The sequence below is a fragment of the Priapulus caudatus genome, unplaced genomic scaffold, assembly GCF_000485595.1.
Source record: "Priapulus caudatus unplaced genomic scaffold, Priapulus_caudatus-5.0.1 Scaffold395, whole genome shotgun sequence".
Taxonomy (NCBI): Eukaryota; Metazoa; Priapulida; class Priapulimorpha; order Priapulimorphida; family Priapulidae; genus Priapulus; species Priapulus caudatus.
Genome location: NW_014577456.1, coordinates 90,909 through 112,014, shown reverse-complemented (window position 1 = coordinate 112,014; position 21,106 = coordinate 90,909). Strand labels below are relative to the sequence as shown.

The following is a 21,106-nucleotide window of genomic DNA, read 5'->3' as shown; positions in this document are numbered from 1 at the left end:
AGTTGCTTTTGTACGAAGAGATGAGGTGCGTCTGTGCACGAGTGCCGAGGTCGAACGTAGTCTAGCTGCAGTGCGGAAGCGATGTTTTCGTACGAACGGGTTTATTTCGTTCACAGAAACGTTCACGCTTGAATACAGGGTCACAAGTAAAACATCACACAGGAACTGTCGAGGATTCGCGATCGATTCCGATTAGTCACGATACTGAAAACACGTGCATCTCGATCCACCCACCAGCTTCCGTTGTGCACGCACTCGGGTGCAACTAATTATAATTCTAAACAACATTGGCAGATGCTCGGATTTCGTTTTAGTACAGCTCATATAAAATAACACCACGCACTAGGATAGAGAACTAGAGATTACCACCAAAACATGCAAACGTTTTTCGCGTAAAAAACCCCGTACCTGCATTCACAAAAAAGGGAATTGCAATAATAAATACTCCTTGCCTGTCTAACGTCAACCGACGCCGTGTGATCGCAAACATTTCTTAATCGTCGGAAATGTTTCCATCCAATAAATATGTGCTTATGCGAGTCCCCCGGTCCCACACTGACAACCAGGTCTGTCACTGAGAACTCACACGACCCAAAAAAGGGTACATCGGAACTCTCTTCCCCTCTCCATCGACAGAAGAATGCCTCATGCCCTGAGTAGCATCGAAGTGGGCCTCCGGAGCGGACGTCCTCTTCCTAGAACATCGGCAGCAGTGAACGCTACGTCGCTTGGTTCGTGAGCAGTTGAGGAAGGAAACCGCTGCCGGCTCACCATGCCCGCAGCTGACTGCGCCCTCTGGTGGGATAAATTTGTTCTAGTCGTAAGAGTTGCCGGCTTGCTAAGGTTCCGTCATCATTACGCTGCCGGTTCGTCGGGAGTTGGCGGAGGTGGTGACGATTCTGGTGCGGGAGCCTCTTCTGGTTTTTCCACAGCTGCTGCTGCTGCTGCTGCTGTTTCTGAAACAGTCGCCCCTTCTTGATCTTCTACAGCTGCTGGTGCTGGTGCTGCTGCTGCTGCTGCTGCTGTTTCTGGTACAGTAGCCTCTGGTTTTTCTACAGCTGCTGGTGCTGCTGCTGCTGCTGCTGCTGTGTCTGGTACAGTAGCCTCTGGTTGTTCTACTGCTGCTGCTGCTGCTGTTTCTGGTACAGTAGCCTCTGGTTGTTCTACTGCTGCTGCTGCTGCTGCGACTGTTTCTGGTACAGTAGCCTCTGGTTGTTCTACTGCTGCTGCTGCTGCTGCGACTGTTTCTGGTACAGTAGCCTCTGGTTGTTCTACTGCTGCTGCTGCTGCTGCTGTTGCTGCGACTGTTTCTGGTACAGTAGCCTCTGGTTTTTCTGCTGCTGCCACTGCTGTTACCTCTGGTGCAGTACCCTCTGCTTTCTTCTCCGGTGCTGCTGCTGCTGCAGCTGTTTCTGGCACCGCAGCCTCCTCTGGTTTCCCCGCAGCAGCTTCAGGTGCTGCTGTTGCCTCTGGTATGGTAGCATCCTCTGCTTTCTCCGCGGGTGCTGCCGGTTGGGTGGTAACAGCTGTGGCCAGCGACCCATCGGGAACAACACTGGCTTCTGCTGGGACGGAATCTTGTTCGGGTGTGTCGTCTGCTTTCGCAGAAGATGGCATTTCTTCAACAGCCACGTCGCCAGGTGGCGCCACCGCGGCAGTGGGAGCGACCTCTTGACCGTCGTCGCCACCTGGGGGAGGCGCGGCGGGAGACGCCTCTTGTTTCTCGTCGTCATTGATCTCGGTGATGACGACGCCGTCATTCTCTGGCGGGCGGATCTCATAGAGCGCGCGCGGTGGACCCATGATGTTCGACGCGATCGACTCCCTGAGGTCCTCTCCGCCGCCGCCACCAGAGGGCGCCAGATCGCCATCCTCGTTGAGCGTGGGGACGTCGCTCGCCATCGCCGTCCACGCCGGCGCCTCCTGCTGCGGTGGCGCCTCCTGCTGCTGCGTGTTGACGCAGACGTTCTTGTGTCCAGCCTTCCAGTGCATCTTCTGGCAGCGCGGGGTGCAGTACCACGCCTGCCTGCACTGGCCGCACGCCTTCCAGGAGCGCGCGGGCGGGATCGTTCGCGCGCCGCACTGGCAGCATCGCGACCCGTCGTCGCCCTCGAAGCGGCAGCGCTCGCACTCGCAGAGGAAGTTGTACGCGCGCAGCAGCCAGGCGCGGCGGACGCGCCGCGGCAGCGCCGTGTCCACGTAGACCGTCGTCACCTCGTGGCCGACCTCGATCCATCGCAGCGCCTTCACTTCGACGCCGGCGACGTTCGGCGTGAACTGGCAGTCGACGACGTCGGCGTTCTTCGCGCACGAGTGGTTGAGGCACGACTGGATCTGGAAGAGCCCGCCGAAGACCTGGTCGTCGGGCGGCTCGAGGTCGCGGAGAGCGAAGGCGAGCGCGGCGGCGTCGTCCGGGGCATCGCGGACGCGGCCGACGAACGTCGCGTGGATGAGCGACGCGTACAGCGTGGAGCTGTAGCTCTGCGCGTTGCACGCCACCTTGTAGTAGCACGTCTCGAACTCCTCCTCGGTGACGTCGAGCGTGAGCGTGTCGTCCGCGGCGGAGAAGATGCGAGCCATCAGCGCGACCATGTCCGGGACAGTCTTCGCGTAGCCACTCGTGCCCGAAGCCACAAAGCTGTGAGAGACGGAGAAAAGATGATAAATGAATAATAGAAGCGGTAAACATGAAGTCTAATTAGTCCATTATTCGTTATTACGTTATACGTTGTAAATTTGTTATACGTAGCCACTCGTGGTGGAAGCCACGAAGCTGTAAGGGGGGGGGGGGAGATGGCATAAGATACATAAATAATAAATATATATATATATATATATATAGATATAATATAAGATAAATAAGGTACAGAAGCCACAAAGCTGTGAGAGGGGGAGAGATGGAGAAAAGATGATAAGTCTAATTAGTTCATTATTATAAAGCGAATGACTATGTTATGTTGTGTTTAGATATATGTCCGTAACCCTGACGCTGGATGTACTGACAGGATACTCGTAGTGCATGCCTCCAGGAATTGGGGAACTCATGTCGACTGCTGCGTTTTGAATAGGGTGAGGATTGAACCTCTAGTAACAAAGAGAACGGTGGCATTTTGACTTGCCATTTAAGTCAAACTAGGAGAAAGGATGTACTGTGGTTGATGAGGCAAATGGCAGTCTTCGGACTGCATGAAAGAATGTAGGGAGAAGCCCTAAAGCTCCAATGTATTTTTGGCGTTGTTTCTGTTTTGCAGCCGTAGCTGGTGTTGCATGCTGTGGGGCATGGTAATGACCTGCAGCACACGTTTAGAGTCGAGCTTTCTGCGCAGTCGGGAATATCGCGCAGCGAACAATACAAACAAGCAAAATCCCGTCTTAGAAACCCACTTCACAAAATGTTCATGTTACATACAGCACCGATATATATATCAGGGTTCTCCAAGCTTTTTCATTATAGCATGGGGGTGCTGCTCAGTGGTAGGGGGGTCCGGGTCAAAATTTTTGAATTGTAGAAGCTCTGAGATGCAATCTGGCACACTGTGTGTAAATTTGAAGCACTGCATGTGGGGTGAAAATGTTTGTTTTGCATGGGCAAAGCCATCGGAAAATTCAAAATAATAATGGAATAAAAATACCAAAATGTAGGGGTGAACTTGCTGGTTTGCTGGTTCCAAATCGAGTTCACCTCTCATAAATCAGAAAACCTGTATGATGCCGTAATAATGCCGTTGAAAATTAATTCACGATTAAGATTTCTTGATGAGCTAGAAAACACTCGGATTTGAAGTATGAAAATGAACATTATTGTGCCAGCTAGCCTACACCAGTTGGTTGGGATTGATTGTCAGTTCAGATGCAAAATATTGAAAGCAAAAGGTTATACACCATAGATTAATTGGGTACTATAACACGCGTTACAAGATAGCCGAGTCGGTTTAGAGTTAGTGTTAGGGTTAGGGTTAGGGTGACTGTTTGTACTTGTGTGTGGGACTGCCGTACCCGTAGCCTCGAGACATTAAGATACGGCTGCCGTACCCGTAGCCTCTGCGTATGTCATAATTCATAATTCATAATGCGTATTTCATAAACAACGTGTATTAATTGTCTTTGAACTTTCTTGTGTATACAACCAGCATGGCCGGCTATAATATTTAGAGTTGGCGGGATGCATTAGCGATGCGCGGGACCGCCGACGATAGCCTGGCGGCCCTATAAGTCTGGAAAACACCTGTATATATTATATATATATAATATAGATATATATATACAAATGTAAAAAATCTACCCTGCATCTGAATTGATCTGGGACAGTCTCGTAAGCAGACAATGGAAACTTGGCATCATATAATGGTAAGCACACAGTTAGTAACATACAATGCGTAACAAACGTAGCTACAGACAATGGTAGCAGATGGATTGCGCAAAAAATTTTGAATAGACAATGCGAAAAACAATAGTAGCAGACAATGAAACAATGCGTAATAGACAATGAAACAATGGGATCAGCAGATGATGACACAATGGTAAGCAAGTCAAATGGAAACAATGGTAATAGAACAATGCGAAAAACAATGTTAGCAGAAGAGGTGGAACAAGGTAGAGACAATGAAACCAATGAGTAGCAAACAATGAAAATAAACAGGTAGTAGCAAACGCCACGTTGCGTAAGGGCATGCGCCCATCTGCAGCTCTCCTCGATGGCTCATCCAGCATCTCCTCCATCGTCGCGAACTGAAACGACGGCAAAAGATGGCGCCCAGACGCCGCCGACCGAAGCATCATGGGGCTGAACACCGAGCTTCCAACATGCCCCTCGACGATGTTGCGCCGCGATCGCAAGAAGTCATACAGCTACTGTCGCGCCGCGGTTGGCGCGCCGGACACAGGAAAACCTGCATTCTGCTGCCTCAGCGCGGACGTCCACGGGGTCGGACACACCTCGCTTCAGTAAGCAACTCGCGCTCGCAGGGCGGCGCACGTCATCGCCTGTGACGACGCGGCCAAGTGCATTAGCAACGACATTATCGCGCATCTTGACGTTCGCGTTCACAACCAAATGTGTGTACCACATATCTGCCGAATAGAATTCTTGTGAGCATGGAGCGGGAGCACACGGAGCAGGCGTCGACGAGCGAGCGACGCGATCGTCCTGCGCCCCCCCTCCGCTCACACGGGCGTGTCGCGGAAACAGGCACCCGCCCGCTTCGATTTCTTCCCGTTGTTAGATGCCCTGCCATTCCTCCATGAACTGACCTCGGGAGCGTCGGTACAAGTGAGCGAGTGGTCGGAGACGCGTGGGGTGTGGTGGAGTGGAGGCGTGTGGATTCGGCAGGAGTATTATGCGGGCAGGAGCGAAAAAAATGCCCCATCAGTGGGCCAATTAAATCGGCCAGACGTTTGTTACCGACCCCCCTTCACTCATGTGGCTCCTCTCATGAGCACACAGCATTAAACAGTCTGCAAATTAAAGCTCCAGAAAGAGTTTGTGATTGCCCCTTCCCCTAATCAGGTTGCCTTCATCCTGTAGAAATAACTCATCTGTACGGACATGCTGCAAATTGCTGTCCGACTTTACGTGAATGTTATCAGAAGTTAGTGGTTTTAAAATAATCGCTCTCCTGAAGATCTACAGGATATTAGTGATTATGTTGCCAGACACATATAGAACCAATACCCTTGAATATGCACGACAGACATATCACGATTTGGATATCTTTACCCTTTTTTTGGCATGCCATCCACAAAAACCCTACAGAATAAGAAATGAATATAGAGACTCTACCGACACTTATATTTAGTCACTACTCATAAAAACATGGTTACATCCTTCAGGGGCGTCTTACACACTAAAACACCATATTATCACGTTCACTCATCATAGTAACGATCCACAGGAGCGGTCTCTAGCTTACCGGACAGCGCCACTTGACGTGTTGATCGGCTGGTAGAGACCTCTCGTGAATCTCGTGATCTTGAGAGCGTGCCATGCGTTTACCTCATCGTTCGGCATTGTCTTCAACGCCTTCCCTTATACCATTGTTCCCATCCGTTACGAACCACTGACGTGAAGCGATCTTGCTTTGCAAATCGCTAAAACCGCCTGGCACAACGCCGACAACTGTACGATCGAAGACATATATAACGGCATTTAGCACCTCGCTTCAACAAACATTCATCGTATCACCTTCACGCTGGCCTTCCTGTATATATATATAATAGAATCCGCGCACGACTCATCAAGTCTTTAACCGCCTCAGGGCTTGCCATCTAGTTCGTACAGCCACGGCACTCACCTGCAGTTTGTAGACCTCGCGGCTGCGCTGCTCTGCCGAACGCTCATCAGCCTTGAAAGCCTCGTGCTGCTTGCCCATCATTGTGGCAGAGTGCGGCGCTGGTGAGAGGAACTCCTGCACGCCTGCTATCGCAACCTCGACCGCGAACGGTGTAGCTTTGCAGGAGCCAGCTCATGCGGTAGTTAGGCTCGTGCACCTATGCCGAGTCTGTCCGCGCCTGCGCCTCCGAGCTGTCATTAACCTTAACGACGCGCGAAGTTCTTATATCGAGTGGTGGGGTGGCTGAAGGTGGCTGTGTTTGTGTTTTGGTGGTGGGGGGGTTCTGTGGTGTGTGTGTGTGTTCGGTGGGGGTGGGGGTGGGTTTTGTGTGTGTGTGAGAGACAGAGAGAAGAGAGAGAAGAGTGGTGTGTGGGTGTGTGTGTGTGTGTGGGTGTGTGTGTGTGGGTGTGTGTGTGTGTGTGTTGTGTGGTGTGTGTGTGGTGTGTGTTGTGTTGTGTGAGTGATATGCATGCGTGCTGTTGGTCGCGAATGACCGTGTTTGTCATATGTTTGCCGTGTTTGTCCTTGGCGGGTTATCTGGACGGACTACTGTTAGGTACGATGATATATAATGAATGGTTAAGCCAAAAGAAAATTAGGAATAAGGTAGGATATCCTATTATGTACTCCCGAGATATATATATATATATATATATATATATAGTCTAGATACATACATGTATAGCTATATATTGATCTGATTTCATTTAGACATGTACGCTATAATACAGACAGAGATTAAGTGAAGGAAAGTGTCAGAAGACAGGAAGTCCACACTATATATAGACATGATCAATGACAGACACCACACAGACACTCACAGGTAGCTTGCTGACACGGGACGGGGTCATGACTCCCTTCCTGCGCAGAAATGACTCCTCCTCCTTCGCGTGATCCTCGTCATCCGGGTAGGCGTCGTAGTCGTACGACTTGAGCAGCGGCAGGTTGCTGTGCTCCGGCCGACACTTGTACTTGGAGCTGAGCTTGTTTCCGATGCTGGCCGCCATCTTTCACGGGCCTGTTGGCAAATGACAAGTTACATGCGTGCATGTACATCGGCCATAATCCGGGAACATCATGGAATGTACGCACCAAATACATATATAGGGAGTGGCATAATATAGACACTATATAAGTATATTATCTATATTATGACACCCCTGATATATATATATATATATATATCGACTGACTGCAACAGTTACACATGAGAATGAATATTTAGAGCTTTTGCAGCATACCACTATTACCAGGGCTGCAGAGGGACGTGCAAGTATAGGGCTGTGCATGTACGGTAACCGATGTAACAGAAAAGCTGCGTTCAAGTCGCGCGCGGGTTTCCGTTATAGAGATTCGCGCGTCAGCAGACGATCGAGGCTGTATAATATCTTCGGCACTACCGTGAGCCGTACATGCACGTGCGCGTGGCAGCGGGCTGCCATGTTTTACACTCGGCCATGTTCTATGAGCGCGAGTAATTCTTGCCGCGTTCTGTTTATATACCTACACATTCTGGTACGTTCCTGCATACATACACACACACAAATACCCACATCCGCCGGATTACACACACATGAACGCATTGATCGCGACAGATAACCGATTTACGTAAACTTCCTTTGAAGTTTGATCGTTTCATTAATCATCATATGTTATCCTTTACCAGTGAATTCCTGCAGTTGTCGATGCCAGGATCCTTCGAAACCAAATTTATATAAACATCTACATATCTACACATCTAATCTATGCCGCGGTGTTATTCCGCAAGGAATATATAGCTGCATGCCTGTCTCGCACGCATATAAAGATGAAAGATATAGATCATTCTAATATACTTACGGAGAAATGACGAGAAGTTTTCTTTCAACTCGGCACTTAATTTGTACCACGCACCGTGTAAGGAACAGTTGCCTATGTACAGCTTTCCCAATAACGAAAGCGAGCCGCGGCCCGTCGCGTGCGTGAAACAGCGGGACCTCTCGATTTCTCCGCGAAGGGGGGAAGGGGAGGGTGGGGTCAGGTGTGCGAGTTACCGAACCCACGAAAACTTACGAGCAGACGAGAGATTTCGGACGCGCGTGGGGGAGCAAGCGGGTTATTTTACACCATTCCAGCGCAACGGCCGAAGAGGCAACGTTTCCTCTTTTTTTTAAAACTTTCTGGTGGGTAATTGTATTGGCTGTTCACCGCGCAGCCGCCTTCTGAGGGAATGAGACGTGCCAGCGTGTGTCTATAAGTGCCCCCCTCTCCCCCTCTCCCCCACACCACTCCTTCTCCATCTGCCCCCCCCCCCGCCAGCACATGGCACGGTGAGGGAAGCTGTTTCTATAAACGGCAACCGGCGACATGCGATATCAGAATGGTCTCTCTCGCTCTGTGCGCATACACACTGCCACGCACGCATGCTCCCGTCGGCCCAAGCCCACGCGCACGCGTGTACATGTGCGCGCACAGTTGCGTGTAGCTGTGAACTAGCGGTTATAAGCTCCTGTGTGTAAGCATGCGGCGTTGCTGGCGCCAGATGGCAGCTCCCATCATCTTTGTTTCAAAGTTTGTTCGCCGTGGCCGCTATACATACAATACTATACATAATTATATGCCGCTATACATCCACCTCTCTATATGTGTGTACACAGTTATATTGTACTCTACGTGGACTTCGCAATAGGCATGAATGTTACAAATACACACGCACGCGCGCACATGCACACACGCGCGCACACACGCACGCACACTACGTACGCACGCACGCACACTACGTACGCACGTAGGGCATATACGCACACACACCCTCAACACGCATCCGTGTGCGCGCGCCCACGCTCACACAAACGCTTGCAGGCACACACACGCGTGCACGCGCACGCTCGAACACGCACCACAATTGCGTGCGTGCTACAGTGATTACACGTGTGTGCGCGCACGTACGCGTGTTAAGCCCGGCGCACACGTGAGTAATTTTACAAGTACAGTAAAGTAAATTATGATGCATGCGTCAAAATACTCAATAAAAATCCGCCGCACACGTGAGTATTTTGACGCATGCATCATTTTACTTGAATCAAATTATATACTCACGTGTGCGCCGGGCTTTAGCAATAAGCAAAGATCGTAGAGTGCCGGAGGCCCCCGGCACTCTACGATCTTTGGCAATAAGTTATTATAATTGTTTTTATTATTATTAAATCTTTATTGCATGTAGTTCAAATATAAGTATACATGTACTGAAGACAGTCTTTTTCATCAGTTGTCATCTCGGCGGAAAAGCCATGGCTTATGTTCTCTGTACAACACTACCAACGTTAAATACCAGCTTAATTACTGTACTTTACTTTTACTATGCAACTATAAATAGAGAATATATATATATATATATATATACAATGTAAAAAATCTACGCTGCATCTGGAATGAGCTAGGGACAGTGGTAGCAGACAATGGAAACTTGGCATCATATAATGGTAGCACACAGTTGTAACAGACAATGGTAACAAACGGTAGTAACAGACAATGGTAGCAGATGATTGGAAAAATTGTAATAGACAATGGAAACAATGGTAGCAGACAATGGAAACAATGGTAATAGACAATGGAAACAATGGTAGCAGATGATGGACACAATGGTAGCAGTCAATGGAAACAATGGTAATAGACAATGGAAACAATGTTAGCAGATGGTGGAAACAATGGTAGCAGACAATGGAAACAATGGTAGCAAACAATGGAAATAAACAGTAGTAGCAAACGCACCGTTGGAAGGGCATGCGCGCCATCTGCCAGCTCTCCTCCGATGGCTCATCCAGCATCTCCTCCATCGTCGCGAACTTGACGACGGACAAGATGGACGCCCAGACGCGCGCGAGCATCATGGGGCTGAACACCGAGTTCCACATGCCCTCGACGATGTTGCGGCCGCGATCGCAGAAGTCGTACAGCTCTGTCGCGGCCGGGTTGCGCGCCGGACACAGGAACTGATGGTGCTGCCTCCACGCGACGTCACGGCACACCTCGCTGCAGTAGCACTCGCGCTCGCAGTGCGCGCACGTCATCGCCTTGACGACGGGCCAGTGCTTAGCAACGATGTCGCGCTGAGTCGTCGTCAGTGTGTCCCATATCTTGCCGAAGTAGAATTCCTTCGTGAGCATGGAGCGGGAGCACAGGGAGCAGGCGGGCGAGGAGCGAGCGGACTCGATCGTCTGCGCGCTCACGACGGGCGTGTCGCGGAACAGCACCTCGCCCGGCTCGATCTTCTTCTCCGTGTAGATGCCCTTGCCAGTGTCCTCCATGAACTTGACCTGCGGCGGAGGTCGGGTACAAGTGAGCGAGTGGTGCCGGAGACGGCGGTGGGGTTGGGGTGGAGTGAGGCGTGGTGGATCGCGGGACGTATTATGCGGGGCAGGAGGCGAAAAATCGCCCCATCAGTGGGCCAAATTAAAGCGGCCAGAAGTTTGTTACCGACCCCCCTCTCATCAGGTGGCTCCCTCTATGAGCACATCATTACACAGTGCAAATTAAAGCTGCCAGAAGAGTTTGTGATTGCCCCTTCCCCCTATCAGGTGGCTCCATCTGTGATAACATATTGTTACGACATGCTTGCAAATGCTGTCCGACTTTAACGTTGAATGTTTATCCAGAAGTTAGTTGGTGTTTAAATAATCGCTCTCTAGATTCTACAGGATATAGTGATATGTTGCCAGACAATATAGAACCAATACCCTTGAATAGCCACTGACAGCATATCACGATTTTGGATCTGTACCCTTTTTTTGGGCATGCATCCACAAACCTACAGAATAAGAAATGAATATAGAGACTCTACCGACACTATTTTTGTCACTCTTCATAAAACCATGTACGATCCTTCCAGGGGGCGGTCTTTACACACTAAAGACACCATATATCACGTCACTCATCATAGAACGATCCAGCCAGGAGCGGGGTCTCTACTTACGCGGACAGGCCACTTGGACGTGTTGATCGGCTGGTAGAGACGCTTCGTTCTCGTGATCTGGAAGAGCTGCAGCGTTTCCTCATCGTTCGGCATTGTCTTCAACGCCTCCTTGTACCATTGTTCCGCCATCGTGTACGAACCCAGCGAGGTGAGGATCTTGCCTGCAATCGTAAACCCGCGCACGAACGCTAAATTGTCGATCCGAAGACAGATATAACGGCTTGCACCCTCGCTTCAACAAACATTCAGTATCACCTCCACGCTGGGCCTTCCTAGATATATATATATATATATCCGGCACGCTCATCAAGTCCTTAACCGCCTCAGTGCTGCCATCTAGTGTACAGCCACGCACTCACCTGCGAGTTTGTAGACCTCGGGCGTGCGCTGCTCTGCCGGAACGCTCATCAAGTCCTTGAAGGCCTCCGTGTGCTTGCCCATCTTGTGGCATAGCGCGGCGCGGTCGACGTAGTACTCCGGCACGCTGCTATCGAACTCGACCGCGAAGGTGTAGCTTTGCAGAGCCAGCTCCATGCGGTAGTTGTTCTCGTGCACCTTGCCGAGGCTGTGCGCGCGCTTCGCCTCCGAGCTGTCATTAACCTTAACGAGCGCGAGTTCGTCATACAGGTGTGGGTGGCGAAGGTGCAAGCGTAGGGTGTGTGTGTGTGTCGTATGTGCGTTGGGGTGGCGGTTCTGGTTGGTAGTTGTTCTTGTTGGTGTGTGGTGGCGGTGGGTTTGTGTGTGTCGTGTGAGGAGGAAGAGCAGAGAGAGAGAGAGAGAGTGTGTGGTGTGTTGCTCGTGTGTGTGTGGTGTGTGTGTGTTGTGGTGGTGTGTGTGTGTGTGGTGTGTGTGTGCTGTTGTGTGTGGTGTGTGTGTGTGTGTGTGGTAGTGAGTGTATGCATGCGCTGCGGCGTGCGAATGACCGTGGTTTGGTCATAGCGTTTGCCGTGTTTGTCCCTTGGCCGCGGTTATCTGGACCGGACTACTGTTATTACGATGATAATCATAATAGAATGGAGTTATTGCCCAAAGAAAATGTAGGAATAAGGTAGGTATCTATTTATGTACTCCCCGATATAATATAGTATATATATGAAGTATATAATATAATAGGCTCTGGAGATACTACATGTATCAGCTATATATTGATCTGATTTATGTTGACATGTAGGCTATAATACAGACCAGGAGAGTAATGAATGGAGAAGTGTAAGAAGACAGCAGCAAGTCCACACTATATATAGACAGAATGATGCAACGACAGACACCAACAGCCACACTCACAGCGTTAGCTTGCTGACACTGGAGCGGGAGTCATGACTCCCTTCCTGCGCAGAAATGACTCCTCCTATCCTTCGCTCCGTGATCATCACCAGGGTAGCGATCGTAGGTCGTACGACTTGCAGCAGCGCAGGTTGCTGTATGCTCCGCGACACTTGTACTTTGCTGAGCTGAACTTGTTCCGATAGCTGGCCGCCATGCTTTCGGCACAGGGCCTGTTGAACAAAATGACAAGTTACATTTGCGTGTCATGTTACACGCCATAATCTGGCGAACATCCAGCGAATGTACGCCACCAAATACATCATATTAGGGATGTGGCTTAATAATAGACACTTATTAAGTATATTATCTATATTATGACACCCCTGATATATATATAGTAATATATTAATATATATATAATATAATATATATAGTTATATCTTATATAATATCGACTGACTGCAACAAGTTACAGCATGCAGAATGAATATTATAGCAGCTTTTTTCTTTGCAGGAATACACTATTACCCAGGCTGCAGAGGGACGTAGCCAAGTATACGGGCTGGTGCATGTACGTAACCGAGTGTAACAAGAAAAGCGCTGCGTTCAAGTCGCCGCGCGCGGTTTTCCGTTATAAGATTCGCGCGGTCAGCAGGACGCGATGCGAGTGCACTGTATAATATCTTCGGCCACTTAACGTGAGCCGTACATGCACCGGTGCGCCAGTCGGAGCGGGCTGCATGTTTTAGCACTGTCCCCATGTTTCTATGAGCGCGAGTAATGTCTTGCCGCGTTCTGTTTATATACCTAACACATTCTGGTACGTTCCTGCCATACTATGACACACACACAAGATACCACATCCGCCGGATTACACACAGCAATGAAGCGCATTGATCGCGACAGATAACCGATTTACGTAAACTTTCCTTTGAAGTTTGATCGTTTCATTAATCAATGCATATGTTATCTTTACCAGTTGAAATTCCTGCATTGTCGATGCCAGGATCCTCGAAACCAAATTTATATAGAACGTCTACAATCTACACATATAATCTATGCCGCGGTGTATGTCCGCAAGCGAATATATAGCTGCATGCCTGTCTCGCACGGCATATAAGATGGCAAAGATATAGGATCATCTAATATTACTTTACGGAGAAATGACGAGAGGTTTGTCTTTCAACTCGGCACTTAAATTTGTTCTTTTTTTTTTTTTTTTTTTTTTTTTTTTTTTGTTTTTTTGTTTCTTTATTTTTCTTTTTTTTTTTTTTTTTTTTTTTTTTTTTTTTTTTTTTTTTTTTTTTTTTTTTTTTTTTTTTTTTCTTTTTTTTTTTTTTTTTTTTTTCTTTCTTTTTATTTTCTTTTTTTGTTTTTTTTTTTTTTTTTTTTTTTTTTTTTTTTGTTTTCTTTGTTTTTTTTTTTTTTTTTTTTTTTTTTTTTTACTTTTTTAGGTTTTTCTTTTTTTTTTTTTCTTTTTTTTTTTTTCTTTTTTCTTTTTTTGTTTTTTTTTTTTTTTTTTTTTTTTTTTTTTTTTTTTTTTTTTTTTTTTTTTCTTTTTTTTTTTTTTTTTTGTTTGTTTCTTTTTTTTTTTTTTTTTTTTTTTTTTTTTTTTTTTTTATTTTTTTTTTTTCCTACACCACCGTGTAAGCGAACAGTTGCCTATGTACAGCGTTCCCAATAACGAAAAGCGAGCCGCGGCCCGTCGCGTGCGTGAACAGCGGGACCTCTCGATTCTGCCGGAAGGTGTGAAGGGGAGGGTGGGGTCAGCGTGCGCAGTTACCGAACCACGAAAACTTACGAGCCAGACGTAGAGATTCGGACGCGCGTGCGGGACAAAGCGGGTTATTTTCACACCATCCAGCGCAACGGCCGAAGACGCAACGTTTCCTCTTTTTTTAAACATTTCTGGTGGGTAAATGTACGTTGGCTGTTCAACGCCGCAGCCGCCTTCTGGGGAATGAGACGTGCCAGCTGTGTTCTATAAGTGCCCCCCTCTCCGCCTCTCCCCCACACCACTCCTTTCATCTGCCCCCATCCCCAGCCAGCACATGGCACGGATGAGGAGCTGTTCTGATAAACGGCAACCGGGCGACATATGCGATATTCAGAATGCGTCTCTCTCGCTCTGTGCGCCATACACACTGCCATGCACGCATGCTCCCGTCGGCCCAAGCCCACGTCCGCCACAGTTGGCGTGGTAGCTGCTGAACTAGCGTTATAAGTCCTGTGTGCTAAGCATGCGGCGTTGCTGGCGCCAGCATAACAGCTCCCGATCATCCTTTGTTCAAAGTTGTTCGCGTGGCCGCTATACATACCAATTACTAACATAATATATAGCCGCTATACATCCACCTGCCTATATGGTTCAACACAGTTAATATGACTCTACGTGGACTTAAAATAGGCATCAATGTTATCAAATACACACGCCACAGGCTCGCACAGCCACACGACGCAAGCACTACGCACACCACGTAGGCATATACGCACACACACCCTCAACACGCATTCCGTGTGCGCGACTGCCCACGCTCACACACACCGCATGCGAGGCACACACACGCGTGCGCGCTGCCGCTCGAACACGCACCACAAATGCTGTCGCGTGCTACAGTGATTTACACTGTGTGCGCGGCACTCGTGTGTTAAGCCCGGCGCACACGTGAGTACTTTACAAGTACAGTAAAGTAAATGATGCATGCGTTAAAATACTCAATGAAAACCGCGCACACGTTTATTTGACGCATTGCATCCATTTACTTGAATCAATTACTCACTTGCGCCGGGCTTTAGTCTAATAAGTTATTATCAATGATTTTTTATTATTATTAAACTTTGAATGCATGATTCAAAACGAGTATTACATGGTACTGAAGACAGTCTGTTTAATCAGTTGTCATCTCGCGGAAAAGGCCCATGGCTTATGTTCTCTGTACAACACTACCAACGTTAAATACCAGCTTACTTTACTTTACTCATTGAATAAGTTCTTTACTTTACTTTACTTTTACTATGCAACTATAAATAAAGAATATATATATATATATATATATCAGTCTAGTATAAATACATCAAACTCCGTATATAGCAATATTAGCATGTGCACACTTCCATTTTAAACATATATAATCATTATTTTTTAAATATTTTTAGATGATAATATTATGATGTCTGATATATAAGAAATAAATTTGTTGTATCAGCATATTTCATGTTTAAACTGTGATAAAGAGTAAATCATGTGTGTATATATATATGCAAATATATATATATAACTAATAATATATAAATATATACTATAGTATTATATTAATATATTATATATATTATATGGGTGCGTACCTGTGGTGCGTACGAGTACGATCGTGGTGTACAGTGGCTCCTCTCAGCCACTGTACATTATTTTGCGACATTCTTTAAATACTAATAATACCAGTAGCTGGCGCTAGTGTGAACAGGTGGCTAAATAAGTTTCGCAAAATATTCGTTAAAATTGTTGAAAATGACTGCGCAAGCCCAACTTAGAGCAATGTTGGATGAGTTAATGGGAACGGCTAGAGACGGTATGCTTGCTAATGCTATGATAAAATGTTAAGTGCGGATTAAATGTAAGATAGTTAAACAATAAAATAAATTTAATAAATTAATAAATAATCGCTTACGGGTATTCTCACACTCACAGTGACTCGTCAGTAATTAATTCACGTTGTCATTATCATTGACTCTGACTGCCATGGTCCGGAGTATGCACTTTCTTTTGTATACCTACCGGCTACCATGATTACAGTGTATTGATCTGTCAAAATAACAATGACACACTTGGTGCAAATTTGAAAGCATGGGCTAATAATTTAGGGAGTGGATATTTAACCGTATACGGTATAGACTAGCTATACTAGACTATAGTATACTGCAGAGTATTTGAGTAATACTATTTACTAATATCCACTTCGGCTATTGTACCGTAATCCACATTTGATTGGCTAGTATATTTATGACGTCATCAACATTACGTTCGAATCCCATAAGGTTTAGCTATCTAGAAAACTTTTAGGTTCAAATCCCATTTATTTCTACAGATTTGTAGCCCTGTTTGATCATCGAAGCTATTAGTATTAGTATTTTCTGTGTATCACGTTTCCAATACGAAACCTATTTAACACATTCATAATATACAAACTGCGCAAGTTAGCCGTGAAGTATTTTTTTACTAATAAACTGCGTATCAGCACAAAATCATATTACGCTTGAAATCACCTTTTTTTTTAAATTTTGTGTTTTGTTGGTTTTTTAAATCGGAATTTTTTTATATCGCAACGGTTCTTCGCAGTGTTTAACACAGGTTTTTTTAATTTTGGATTTTTGCCATAGTTTAACATCACGTACATAAAGCTTAGTATATTGTTAATAATTTACGTGTGGAAAGGGATCCCTGTGTGGGCATATGAGACACAAATTTCATACATTATTTTCCATGTAATCGATAACTAATATATAAGGGAGCTATACCCCCTCTACATAAATGTTAACATTATACGTGTGAGTTAGCCAGGGAGTTGCTATTTTATCTGATCAGCATTGGATACGTTTGATTTTGGTCCATGCTGTTTTATTTTTGTTTTTTAGCCAAGGTACTTCATAGTTGTGCATGTGTAATTGTATTTAAACCAACTCTGGAGAGCAGTGGGTAACCTGTCAGACCATTTCTATGGATTCGCAGGCATTAACTTTCGGTTATAGTTCCACAGTTCACAACTCTAGAGATGTGATTTCAGTGATAACACTTCTTAACCGTTGTCTTTTTGAAGGTGCAAGCATTGTAGACGCCCATACGTGTAGAACTATGGTCGTCGTTTACTGTGACGTGAGTTTATAAGTAGTGCACTTGATGTTTCTGCGGTTATTACTCGTAAATCACGTTACAGTGCGGAAGTTGATCTATCGCTCCAGTTTATACTGTCGATGTAAAGATAAAGTCATTGGATAGAGCATGTGGCAAGGGTGTGCACGAATGTGGCACGTAAAGTTACATGTTAACATAAATATAGACAAAAATTACATTCCGTTTTTATAAATGAAAGAGTAACTGTGAAGTATTATTTGTCAGCGCAGTCGATATGGCATGTCTTGTTTACAGATTGCTAAATTGAACTGGTTTTACGGCCAGAAGTCGCATAGTAGTAACCGGTGTTGAGTCTGAAACATTTTATTAGTGTGGAGTTGTGGTAAGTTCTATATTTAGCAGGTACAATGTATCTCCACTGTATGGCACCTATGAGTACATGTGTATGCTATTGCTGCGAAGCAGAGATTGACTATTTCGTGCAGAGATGGCAGCACAAGTGTGGTGCCAATAATTACTTGAGTAGGAGGACACTCGTAACTGTATGTAAATCATGGTCTTTTGTAAGTGAGACCATACTACCGTGCCCTATATACGTATGCATGTAACACGATCTGTTTAGTAACTTCCAGTGACTCTCAGTAGCAGATATAAGCCATTGCCTCATCGTCATCATGAAAAGAATTGGTACGCATTGTTACTACAACCTCGCGAATTTTTTCCGTCGACTACGTGCATCTCGATGGATTGCCTCGCGATCACGCTAACTATTCGATTGAGAATTTCCAGTCACGTGCGGCCGCCGCGCCGCTGCACCTCGGCGCCCCCTGGTGTGCAGTCTGCAGTTTACACAGAAGAGGAACGCCGGTGAAGCACTGGACTGCGCAGCGGCGTCTGTGCGTATGTATCATGCGTCGCCCGCGAGCGTGCGCGCGCGATCGCTAGCTCGGGGTCGACTAATCGGAAGGCCCACGTTTTTTCGCTCGTTGCAGGCGAGAGCAAGAGCGACGTCAAGTTCACGGACACGAATGTCTGCCGCAGCTTCTTGATGGGCTGCTGCCCCTTCGACATCCTCTCCGGCACGGTACGTACACCACTAGATGGCGCTGTTGCACGCGTCGCGTCGGCGCGAGTGTAAAATGCTAAACTTCTAAATTTATAATAAAATGATGATAATAATATGATATAATTGGAATGTAATATTATATACAGGGATGAGATTTTTCCGCGGATCCCCGGAAATCCGCGGATTTGACAGTCCCAAGGGTCAAATTTGTTAAACGTCTAAATTCGTGGAGAAAATTTGGGGGGGTGTAACAATGTAAAAATGTAAATTATATACTCTCAACAGCACTGTAGACTGTAGAGTGTCGACAGTAGACTGACAGCAAAGTATACAGTATATCTGTTGTTGTGTACCAGAAAAGAAAATCCTCGTTCACAGGCTGCAGTAGAGGGGCAGACATTTGAGGTAGCTGATCACGTAACGACCATGCCTGGCCTGGGGGCCGGGTTTACATGTTGCTGTGTGCATGTTGTGTGCATGACTATGCACTGATTGTTCCATTGGCATTGTGTTTTTTTCATTCAAATCTCGTCGGATGCTTATGTCTGAGTAAAACAATGCAAGCGACGGGTGGAAACAGAAAAATATCATTATGTCTAGACATTTAATAAAAAAACTTGCCCTATTTTCAGCCCCCTGATTTCCTATTCATAGTTCGTTTGTTCCTTTTGACACGAGCAGATGCCGAGGGACCGTAGAAACCCCCTCGCATGCTAGGGAGTCCGGGCATGCTCCACCGAATTTTTTAAAGAATGGTGCAATTTGGTGCATTCTAAGGGGGTATCCTGAAACACATTATAGGGATACTCTTGAATCACTTTCTTCAAGTTGTCAAAAGGAACAAACGAAGCTATGAATAGGAAATTAGGGGCTGAAAAATAGGCGACGGATTTCTCGCGGCGATCAAATCTCAATCCCTGTATATAAAATTACATTACATATTATTCATATTATTCATCATCATTTTTATTATACTAATTGTAGAGAGTTGTAGCTTGTGTACACTCGCGGCCACGCGACGGCGATGCAGCAGCGCATATAGTGCGGGTGTAACGTACGCGTCCGGAGGAGGGATGTCGAAGGCGGGGCGAGCGCAGGACGCGCCAGGCAAGAAGCTGCGGAGACATTCGTGTCCCAGCTGAACTTGACTCGCGCTTGCTCTGCGCTGCACGAGCCGAAAAAAGTCGTGGGCTCTTCGCGATTAGTCGAGCCCGAGCTAGCGATGCGCGCGCACGCGCTCGCGGCGGACGCATGATACATACGCACAGACGCCGATCTGCGGGAGTCAGTGCTGTCACCGGCGTTCTCTGTGCTGTGTAGAACGTGCAGACTCAGGCACAGGGGGCGCCGATGCGCAGCGGCGCCGCGGGGCGCCCGCACGGACTAGAAATTCTGCAATCGAATAGTTAGCTGATCGCGGGCCAATCCACGAGATGCACGTAGTCGACGGAAAAAATTGCGCAGAGGGTTAGTAACAAATGCCGTAAGCAATGTCTGTTTCGGATTCATAGAACGATGAGGCCAATGGCTTATTATCTGCTAGCTGAGAGTCACCTGGGAACGTTAGCTAAACAGATCGTGTTACATGACATACGGTGATATAGGGCACGGTAGTTATGGCTACACGTTACAAAAGACCATGATCCGTTACATAACGAGTTACGAGTGCCTCGCTACTCAAGCTACATTATCTGGCACCACAACTTGTGCTGCCATCTCTGCACGAAACTAGTCAATCGTCTGCTTCGCCCACGCAATTAGCAATACACATGTAGGCTCATAGTGCCATACAGTGGAGAACATTGTACTTGCTAAATTATAGAACTTACCACAAACTCCACACATAAGTATAATGTTTCAGGATCAGACTCAACACCGGTTACTACTATGCCGTACTTCTGGCGGTAAAACCGAGTTCAATTTAGCAATCTGCAAACAAGACATGCCATACGACTGCCGCTGACAAATAATACTTCACAGTTACTCTTTCATTATAAAAACGAGATGTAATTTTGTCTATATTTATGTTAACATGAACTTACGTGCCACATTCGTGCACACCCTGCGCACATGCTCTATCCATGACTTTATCTTTACATCGACAGTAAAACTGAGGCCGATAGATACACTTCGCCGCACTGTAACGTGGATTTACGAGTAATAACGCCAGAAAACATCAATGCGAACTGACTTATAAACTCAGCTCACGCAGTAGAATCAGACGCACCCATCAGAGTTCTACACTATGGGCCGTCTACGAATGCTTGCCACTTCAAGAAAGACACACGCCGTTTAAGAAGTTTATCACTCGAAATTCACATCTCTAGAGGGTGAACTGGGAACCTTCATAACGCGGGCACAAGTTTAACTGCACTGCCGAATCCAAGAAATCGGATCCGACAGGGTTAGCACACTGCTCCCCTCCAGAGTTTTTAAAATATAATTACACAGGCAACAACGATGAAGTACCTTGCGCCTAAAAAACAAAATAAAACAGCATGCGACCAAAATCAAACGTATGCCAATGCTGATCCGATAAAATAGTAACTACCTGGCTACACTCACACCGGTACTCAATGGATTAACAATTTACTGTAGAGAGGGTATAGCTCCCTTATATTAGTTATCGAACATGGAAATAATGTATG

General features: G+C 46.5%; 2 protein-coding genes across 3 annotated transcripts in view; one reads left to right on the top strand and one right to left on the bottom strand.

Annotated features, from left to right (window-relative positions):
* Positions 1–82: 82 nt before the first annotated feature.
* LOC106809910 lies at positions 83–12,630 on the bottom strand. 2 transcript variants are annotated; one of them, XM_014813150.1, is made up of 6 exons: positions 12,565–12,630; positions 11,640–11,880; positions 11,281–11,441; positions 10,080–10,624; positions 1,197–2,638; positions 83–1,094 (listed from the first exon to the last, which is right to left on the bottom strand). In XM_014813150.1, exons 2-6 carry the CDS (start codon positions 11,812–11,814, stop codon positions 856–858), a joined length of 2,562 nt encoding a protein of 853 aa, XP_014668636.1. In that variant the 5' UTR covers positions 11,815–11,880; positions 12,565–12,630; the 3' UTR covers positions 83–855. The 2 variants fall into 2 exon arrangements, with proteins under 2 accessions (XP_014668636.1, XP_014668635.1); XM_014813149.1 differs by having other exon boundaries at positions 83–2,638.
* A 3,372-nt stretch (positions 12,631–16,002) lies between these two features.
* LOC106809905 (putative RNA-binding protein Luc7-like 2) overlaps positions 16,003–21,106 on the top strand; it is a 10,304-nt gene continuing 5,200 nt past the window's right edge. Inside the window, exons 1-2 of the mRNA XM_014813143.1 lie at positions 16,003–16,112; positions 18,385–18,476. Of these exons, the coding sequence (XP_014668629.1) occupies positions 16,052–16,112; positions 18,385–18,476 (153 nt within the window). The 5' untranslated portion in view covers positions 16,003–16,051. The remainder of the gene's footprint in view (positions 16,113–18,384; positions 18,477–21,106) is intronic.